This window comes from Nansenia antarctica, assembly GCF_963989245.1.
Source record: "Nansenia antarctica genome assembly, chromosome: 19".
NCBI classification, from domain to species: Eukaryota; Metazoa; Chordata; class Actinopteri; order Argentiniformes; family Microstomatidae; genus Nansenia; species Nansenia antarctica.
The window spans coordinates 21373754-21383948 of NC_137692.1; the positions used below are offsets into that span (position 1 = coordinate 21373754).

Sequence of the window (10195 nt, forward strand, 5' to 3'; positions counted from 1 at the left end):
AGCTTCTGACATTTTGGCGGAGTCAGTGGGGAACCGTGGTTAAATGTCATCTCTGTGGGAACGCCCTGTCACAGAACTCAGGGGTAGAAAGACTGTAACACGGAGACTAAAGGCAGAAAGGCTGTGACTTAACATAGAGCCTCAGAGCCCTCGCCTTGATCTCCCTGCTCTCTGTTCATTTACCTGAAAAGAGCACGGCATTCTGGGAGTTGTCACAGTTCCCCTGTTGGCATTTTTGGCCCGCCAGACCGTGATGTAAAGGTTATCTATTTGTGTGTGTGTGTGTGTGTGTGTGTGTGCGTGTGTGTGTGTGTGTGTGTGTGTGTGTGTGTGAGAGAGTGTAACATGCACTGTGCTGCATAAACACAATACTTTCTTGCATGTTCCTGAGTGTGTGGTTTGGGATTTCCCAATTGTGTGTGTGTGTGTGTGTGTGTGTGTGTGTGTGTGTGTGTGTGTGTGTGTGTGTGTGTGTGTGTGTGTGTGTGTGTGTGTGTGTGTACTAGAGTGATTTCCCAGAAGTGTGTGCGTGTGTTCGGGGCTGGCAAGCTACTCAGCAACTCATGCCAATCCCTGGCATGGCTGCCAAGGCTCAAACAATGCACACACACACACTCTACAGCACTGGACACATTCCTGTGTGTGTGTGTGTGTGTGTGTGTGTGTGTGTGTGTGTGTGTGTGTGTGTGTGCGTGTGTCTGTGTGCGTGTGCACTGATGATGGGATGCGTGCTTTGTTAAATTCTATTACTACACCTGTATCCAGAAATATCTCATTTACTCTGCTTTCCATTTTTTTCTCTCAGGGTTTGCCTGTAGTTGCAGCTCCCAGTACACCGGGGGGCGCTGTGAGACAGAGATCACCGCGTGCGTTCCCAACCCCTGTCAGAACAGCGGGGTGTGCAAACCCATCGGCAACGCTTTCCTCTGCAGCTGCAGGAGGGGCTTCAAGGGCCTCACGTAAGTCTCATACATTAACATTCTTTATTTGTACAAGTATTTTTTCCTGAGTGGGGCAGTCCCACTCATATTTTTCTTTTTATTGTGAAAAAAACACAGTAGAGATTTGACAGGAAGGATGGGTGAGAGAGAGAGAGAGAAGGGATGACATGCAGGATATGTCCGCGGCCGGAATCGAACCGGGAACCCTGCGGTTACATGGTCAATGCTTAGTCCGCTACACCACCTAAACGCCCCCTTACATTAACATTCTGTACTACGTTAAACATTCAATACTTCATTGCCGTACCGATCGAAGATTGTTAGGAATTGTCTTCAGTGCAGCACACTTGTAAAAGCAGGGACAATTCCACACAAAAACATCAATAAAGAGTTCAGAATCACACACACACACACACACACACACACACACATGAGCACATTCACATGCACGCACACAAACGTACAACTAATATGTGTACACCACCCACACCGGAATACATCAAGATAATCTATATAGACACACTTTGTCAACACATACCTGTAGACATTCAAACAACACATACACATACACAGTACACAGTACACACACACCTACAAAAACATGCAAACAGGGCACAATATATACCATACACAGATCCATTCATACAGACAGCACACCCTCAAACACAAACACAAACACACACACACACACACACACACATAAATTGTAATTGTTCAGATGGCCACCAGGTGGTGACAAAAACACCTCATCTCCTTTAGTAACAGTCCACTGAATGGCAGCAAAGGTCCTTGGGTGCCTCCAGGCCAGTTTAAGATTCACTTAAAGATGACATTTCACTGTGTCTGTCTCACATTCTCTACGGGGGTCTTCCACTGTGGTACGGGGGTCTTCCACTGTGTTTCATTACAATGTCTTGTGCCTCAGAAATCAAGGCTGCAGTCTTAATGAAGGAAGCAGCGCGAACGGACACACACACACACACACATACACAGACACACATAGACAGACACACACACACAGACACAACACACATACACACACACACACAGACACAGGCTCACACACACAGACACACACACACACACGCGCACACACAGACACACACACACACACACACAAACACAGACACACACGCACACACACAGACACTCACACACAGACACACACACACACACACAGACACAACACACACACACACACACAGACACACACACACACACACACACACAGACAGACACACACATACACACTTTTGACAGTTTTGCACAAGCCAGCAGCTTGTGCTCCACCATCAAAAGCTTGTTGTTGAATGTGATATGATGAGTGAGTGAATGTGAATGAATGAGAGCATAGGAACCCCACAGCGAAACTAGGCCCAACCCATACCCCCCCACCCCTCCTCTCCTCTCCTCTCCTCTCCCCCCCTCTCCTCTCCTCTCCCCCCTCTCCTCCTCTCCAAACGAATGAAAGGTTCGGATAACATTGGATGGATTATTTTCTTTTAACAACCCCTTTTTTACCTATCCCTCCATCACCTCCATCCCTCCATCCCTCCAGGTGTGAGGAGGACGTGAACGAGTGCGAGCGCGGCGGCGGCAGCGGCGTGGAGGCGGAGTGTGAGAACGGCGGCGTGTGTGTCAACACCCACGGGGCGTTCTTCTGCAACTGCACGGCGGGCTTCGTGGGCCCGCGCTGCGGCCTGCGCCCCGTGGTGGTGCCCGACATGCAGGCGGGCCACGCCGTGGTGGGCAAGGAGGAGCTCATCGGCATCGCCGTGGTCCTCTTCGTCATCGTCACCCTCGTCGTCCTCTTCGTCGCCTTCCGGAAGAAGGTCTTCCGCAAGAACTACTCGCGGAACAACCTGACCCTGGTCCAGGACCCGGCCACGGCCGCCCTCCTGAACAAGGCCAACGGCGGGGTCCAGTTCAAGACCCTGCGCTGCTCGCCGGGAGACCCCTTGAACCTGTACGCCGAGGCCGGGCTGGGCGTGACGGTGTTGGGGGGCGGGGCCGGGATGATCGTGGGCCCGCCCCAGGTGCCGGTGAGGCCCATGGCGTACACGCCGTGTTTACAAGGCGACCCGCGGTCGACGCTGGAGAAGCTGGCGGCGGACGGGCGCGGGGGGTGCGAGCACACGGAGATGAGCACGTTCCATCCGGAGTCGCCCAGGATCCTGGGAGGCACGTCCTCGCGGAGGGGGGTGGTGGTGTGCAGTGTGGCGCCCAACCTGCCGCCCGTCTCGCCCTGTCGCTCCGACTGTGACTCCCTCCGCAAGAGTCCCTGGGACAGCGACGAGGGTGAGTGTGTTCGTCCGTCCAAACTAGTGATTGCGCTATAGTCGGCCTGGCCTGCCCATACGTACGTTCATGTCTTCTTACCACAACGACCAGACTGTGTCAATGTGATCCCTGACCTCTTCACCTCATTCTGCAGGTAAGATGGTGGACATGATGGAAGACGTCACCTGTTTCTCAGGAAGCAACAAGGGCAGCAACTCCGAGGTCCAATCGCTGAACTCCTTCCAGTCTGACTCCTGCGACGATAACGGTAATCATCCATTTCAATTGTCATTGAAAGTAACATCATTGGCCAGCTAGGATTCAGCAGATGCAAATCAGCTAGCTAGCTACTGTACCACCAGCTACTAGCTCTGGAAAAATGTATATAAACTATATATATATATATTTATACATGTTCTGTTTTTTTACCGACACCCACAGCACAACACTATATTTTTACTGAAATCATTTACTTGAAAATTGCTTTTAAAGTTAGGTCTGAAGTTCTTTAAGTTAGGTCTGAAGTTCTTAAAGTTCGGTCTGAAAGCAACTAAACGCAGGGCCAGGATGGAACAACAATGCCCTTTATGCTTGCCCTTCCATGTTTGCAAATTGCAATAATATCAACCAGATATGTGTAAGCAGAAACATGGCGTAAGCTCCCCAAACCCTATTGGTAGCAGCCAATGTGGAGTATCCCAGTCCCTTCAGATCTGCAATCAGCAAAGATGTGGAGGTCAGGCATTTGTGTTCAGACCAGGCATTCGTAGAAGTTGTATTGGAAAAAAAACATGTATTCGTAGAATGTTCCTTGTTTTAACATCATTTCTTCAACAGCACAGTGGGTCATTAAGTCATCCAGTATGTTTTGTTGTTCTACGGTTGTTTGGTTTGGGTTTATTTTCATGTTATTTTCATTTGAAATCCGGTGATGTTTATTGTCTTGTGTCCTCCACCTTTTGGAAGTGAAGAAATGGACCCATATCACAAGCTGATCCTTGGCATCCTATTTTTCATTTGCATTGTTTTGCATTAAATCACATGTTGCTGTTTGTCTTTTGATTTGATTTTTGATTTGATTTGATTTTGGGTGTAGTGGTTGGTCTTTAGCTTTAGGTGGATGTTTTGGATATTTTGTGGTGTGACTCGTGCTGTCGTCTTGTACAGTTGTTACTGTAAACTTGATGTGTACGGTCCAGTCGTTCTTATGTGTTATGTCACTGGTGTCACTGTCACAGGAGTCATGGTTACAGTATTTTACCATACATCATTTCCTGTAGTCTGCTGTTGTGTGTCTTACATAATTCATAGAAGATTACATCATTGAAATGTATTGGAATTACATTTCCACACTGACTCATAAACATTGACATCATTGTCATATCTTCACTTCATCGGTCACAGCTTGATAAATGATAGAGGCCTATTAGCTAGCTCTATGACAACTATTTGACGCTTTTTCAAATCAATTCATTTTTTTTTTTTTTCATCTGTGTGTGTATGTGTGTGTGTGTGTGTGTGTGTGTGTGTGTGTGTGTGTGTGTGTGTGTGTGTGTATGTGTATGTCGAGTGTGTTGATCTGTGTAAGTGTGTTTGCATGGCTGTTTGAGTTGAGAATGTTCATTCATTTTCTAAGCATATCTACTTCGATGGAGACTTGATAAGTTGATAAGTAATGCTATGTTTGCCCCCACTTAGCATTATAGCAGTATCGACAGTAACGCTGTTTTACTTGCCCGGAGCAAGTAAAACATTTGCGGGGTTTGTTGGCACGAGCCCGACGACGCTGCTAGATCCCGGATATTTTTTACCGGTGTGCAGGAAGAACAACAGACGGCGCAGGCGCGAGACTAGACTAGATGATCGTGAGTGAAGATATTATCAAAGTGTACGGGTGAATGACAGGCTTTGATAATATCTTCACTCACCATCATCTAGTCTAGTCTGGCGCCTGCGCCGTCTGTTGTTCTTCCTGCACACAGGTAAAAATATCCAGGATCTAGCAGCGTCGTCGTGCTCGCACCAACAAACTCTGCGAATGTTTTACTTGCTCCGGGCGTTACTGTCGAACCCTGAGTAAGATATAGTAACTGTCCCATGTGATACGTATCCATGGGGCTCAGTTGAAGCCAGTATTAGGGGCGCTGAGCTGAGCAGCTGTTATCTACTGACTGTGACTCAACCCATGTCTTCTCCTCCTCTCCCACAAGCTTCCATAGTGACCGTCATCAGACTGGTCAATGATGCAGTCGACACTATCGAAAACGAAGGTACCATGTCTCACCCCCCCCCTTCTCTCCATCCCTCAGTTTTTCTGTTTTCCTTCCTTCTCTTTTTTTTCAATTTCAGTTTATTTATCTTGATCTATTTCTCGTTCATTTCTCTGATATGTTATGCTATCAGTGCAATGATACACACACACACACACACACACACACACACACGCACGCACATGCACAGACACACACACACACACACACACACACACACACACACACAACAGGGGTTGTTAAGGCCTAGTGAGGAGATTGTGACCAACACAGGAGGCTGAGAGAAAGGTCAGGGCTGACTCAAGAATATTTATTAATTATTTCCTACAAGAGAGACCTGGCCAGGGAAGGATAAGATGGATTGTAAAGGATAGTGTTTTAAACGGAGATTACAAACTTTATGCTACCATTTTAACGAAGAGGATGGAAACAGCAATGCCTCTGTTAATAGATGAAGATCAAACAGGATTCATAAAGAACAGACAAGCCCAGGATAATATAAGGAGAGCTCTGCATGTGATTGAGAAGATTAATAAGGAAAAAGTTAGTGCCGTTATTCTTAGTTTGGACGCTGAAAAAGCTTTTGATTCAGTAGGGTGGGAATTGTTATACTTAGTAATGAACAGATTTGGCTTAAGTGACGATGTTATACGCTGTATTCAAGCACTTTACTCTTCTCCTACTGCAAGGATAAAGGTCAATGGTAGTCTTTCTAACTCTATAACCTTGCAACGGGGCTGTAGGCAGGGCTGTCCGGCCAGTCCCAGTCTCTTTAGCGTATTAATTGAACCTCTGGCTCAGGCAATACGACAGGAGACGGGACTGAAGGGTATACCATGTCTCATCTCTCTCGGATATGGAGTACAAGATAGGTCTACGTATACGCGGATGATGTGCTAGTCACAATCAAGGATCCAGGTTCGGGGGTGCCCCTGTTGATGAATATGTTGGACACGTATGGGGTGTATTCGGGGTATAGGCTCAACGTGCATAAAACTCAGGTCATGACATTGAATTATACCCCCTCACTGGAACTCTCTGCAGAGAGACCTGGCCAAGAAAGTAGCATAGCAACAACATAATACATGACAAATAAAGATCCAAAAAAAGAAAAGACAGATCAAGTTTCACATTGAAGGCAGGGAAGATCATTTCAGCAATGTTACCAGTCAAAAACACATCCAGATCTGGATTTCATTTTTCGGGAATTTTAAAAGTGTTTAGTGAGACAATATCCTGCAGGTTCAAAGTTCTTTGAAGTTCATTCCAGGCCACAGGGGCAGACAGCTGGAAGGCTTTTTTCTGCCGAACTCGGTCCGAGACCTCGATACAGTCGGAAGGACACTGCTTTGAGAATGCAGCCGATAGACGTCATTGTCCTGCCGGGTGATGAGTGAGCACAGATATGATGGAAGCTCTTCTCAGGATGGACTTATAAATGAAGAGGTGCCAGTGTGACTCAGCCTTAAGCAGAGTTAAGGAGGGCCAGCCTACTTTCATACAGAGTACAAGGATGTGTTTGAGGTTTGCAATTAGTGACGAACCTCAGTGCCCCGTGATACACTGTGTCCAGCATACGTAGTGCTGTCACAGGAGTGTGCATGTATAGAATATCACCATCATCTATAACTGGCAGGAAGGTAGCCAAGACAAGCATCTTCCTAGCTACAAAAGAAAAACACGCTCTATTGTGGAAATAGAAACCTAACTTAAGTCAGAATTTGACACAAGAGTGTCTATGTGAGACTTAAAAGTGAGACAGTAGTATTATAGTATAGGTTGACACTCTTTCAATGTCCTTGCCATGTGTCGTGACTATGTGTGAGAGTATCTGTGGTTCCTTCTTAGCCTTAGTAAGAACCATCAGTTTAGTCTTGTCTGCGTTTAAAACAGGCTTCAGCTGATACAGCCGGGCCTGGACTATAGTGAAAGCAGTTTGGAGTTCAGTTTGGAGTACAAAAAATAAAATAAACTTGCCTTCATCATCAAAAAGCTTTTTGGAAATGTTGCTGCACAGCAATAAATAACGGTGTCATCTGCATAAAAATGAAAACTGGCTTTCCGAAGAAAATAATTCCAACGTTGTTAATGTAGATTATAAACAAAAGTGGCACCCCCTTCTGGGCAGTTAGAACAGCAGACAACTTTCCAGTGAACACTCGCACACACACACACACACACACACACACACACACACACACACACACACACACACTTATACTGTATATCATGCAGTGTCGGCTTCATTAAGGTTTAGATTAAAGCCTCTCTGTGCTAAAACCAGGGAAGTATTCAGCTCTAAGCCCCCCCCCAAGTCTCTGTTGGTCCGACCTAACTCATGCCAACACACACACACACACACACACACACACACACACACACACACACACACACATGCTAAAACACTCTCTGTTCTCCTGTTCTCCCACCTGACAGTGTCAGTCATGGACGAAGGTCAGAGCTACAACAGAGGTGATTCTTTCTCCCCTCTCTCTCTCTCTCTCTCTCTCTCTCTCTCTCTCTCTCTCTCTCTCTCTCTCTCTCTCTCTCTCTCTCTCTCTCTCTCTCTCTCTCTCTCTCTCTCTCTCTCTCTCTCTCTCTCTCTCTCTCTCCCTCTCTCCCCTGCCTACTTTCCTCTTCCTCTCTCTCTCTCTCCCCAGTCCCTCTCTACCCCTCTCATCTGCACGCCCGTGCCCCCCCCCCCCCCCCCCTCCCAGTCTGAGCTGGCTGTGTTTTGAGTTTTGATATCTTCCCCTCCTCCTCCTCCTCCCCCCAGCATGTGTCAGACCAGTCGACGCGTTGTGCTGAGCAGCCCCAGTGCATCCTGGGACATGTCACGTGTGCCAGAGGTGCTGCTCCAGAACAGCGCCGCTCGCTTCCTGTGAAAACCACTCACTCTCCAACCACGCATCGCCACTTCCTCCTCAGTTTGGCCGCTGCTGCTTCTTCTGTTAGCTTTCATCCGCTGCCTTGTCACATGACGTTTGATTTTTCCTCTCACTGCATTTTGCATCCTAATCCCACCTCTTCAACTTGTTGTTATTTGAAGCGTTTTTTTTTACCTTGTTCTGCTGAAATGTTGTTCGAAAGTTGTGTGTTGTCGAGTTGTTGTCAGGTTAGAGTTGACTTTTTAGAGCGTTTTGTTTTCCCTCTCCTGTGTTGCATCATCTGCATCGTTGCATGTGTGTCTTTTGTTTGTTTTTGTTTGGTATTTTTACTCACACGTTAACGCTTTGTGAATTCGCAAACGGTCCTTTTGTTGACATGTGGAAATTATGTCAAGCGATGACGTGTCTGTTTACGTTGAGTCGTCTCATGGGGTCGTTGGTCTTTGACCTCAAGTGTTCTGCATTCCTGTTGAAACCTGGCATGCTCCCCAGGTGTCTTCCTTGCATGTTGTGAAACCTTCCAAACCAAGCTAACATATTTCCTATACAGAATGTACCCTGTGCTGTGCTGTGCTGTGCTGTGCTGTAGTACTCCACAGACATGCCCAATGGACCTGTAGAGGTAGCTAGCTGCCCAAAGATATGCCTGATGGACCTCTGCATGGTGTACCTCTACAGACTGAAGCTGTCTGTAGACATGCCTGATGAGTATCTGCAGGGGGTACAGCACGGTTGTGTTGTGTTGCTCATGTGACCTCCCTGTAACCCCCATGGTTTACCTCACGTGACCTCCCTCTAACCCCCATGGTTTACCTCACGTGACATCCCTCTAACCCTCTGGTTCTCCTCTCCTCTCCAGCGTACCACTGGGACACGTCCGACTGGATGCCGAGCACGCGGCTGCCCGACATCGAGGAGGTGCCCGGCTACGAGGCGCACGGTGGCGGCCTGGCCGGGGGGGACGTGTTGTCGGCCTCGCTCGGCGGCCGCGGCCTGGGGGGGGGCGGGGGCAGCTCCCGGGAGCTGGAGTCCGACTACTACCTGGGGGGCTACGACATCGACAGCGACTTCCCCCCGCCCCACGAGGAGGAGTTCCTCAGCCACGACCAGCTGCCCCCGCCGCTGCCCACCGAGGAGTACCAGGAGCACCACTACGAGCCGCTGCCCTCCACGCAGCCCGCCTCCAAGGAGAGCACCCTGAGCGGCGGAGGCGGGAGCGGGGGGGGACACCGCAGGGCCCGCCCGCACTTCCACCCCAGCCAATACCTGCCTCCGCATCAGCTGCCCATGGGGGAGGGGGGGCAGGGGGGGCTGCCTGGAGGGGAGGAGCTCGGCCTCTTTGTGGGCAGGGGGGTCACCCCGGGGAGCGGGGACATGGACGGGGATAGCGTGTCTCTGAGCACGCGGCTCTCGGTTAACGCCTCGTCCGCCTCCGACGTGTCGGCCCCTTGCGGCTTCGACTCCGAGGCGGGGGGCAGCGACTTTGACAGTATGGACGAGCTCCACCGGGGGGCGCCATACCCTATGGAGACACAGCAGCAGACTGAGGTCTGATTTAGCGCCCCCCACTGAGAGACTAGGCACTAGGGGGTGCCAGGGGCGGTGCGGGGTGGGGTGGGGTGGGAGGGGGGGTGGGAGGGGGGGGCATGAGAGGAGGAGTACATAAACTGTTGTGCCGTTTCCTCTGGATGGGATTTGGAAAGACGGAGGTCCTTGTTTTAAGAGGAATTCTTGTTTTTTTATGTAAAAGACACACCCTGCTAGCTAAACGTCAACACCTTTCAACCACTGTCGTTTTAAGCACCGACCTTAAACC

The 10195-nt window shown here is 49.0% G+C and overlaps 1 protein-coding gene across 1 annotated transcript in view; it reads left to right on the forward strand.

Annotated features, from left to right (window-relative positions):
- fat3a (FAT atypical cadherin 3a) overlaps positions 1-9933 on the forward strand; it is a gene marked incomplete at both ends in the record, with an annotated part of 123826 nt that extends 113893 nt beyond the window's left edge. The window contains 6 exons of the mRNA XM_080549040.1: positions 806-959; positions 2500-3239; positions 3376-3489; positions 5432-5491; positions 7928-7963; positions 9239-9933. Coding sequence (XP_080405166.1) covers positions 806-959; positions 2500-3239; positions 3376-3489; positions 5432-5491; positions 7928-7963; positions 9239-9933 — 1799 coding nt within the window. The remainder of the gene's footprint in view (positions 1-805; positions 960-2499; positions 3240-3375; positions 3490-5431; positions 5492-7927; positions 7964-9238) is intronic.
- Positions 9934-10195: the final 262 nt, after the last annotated feature.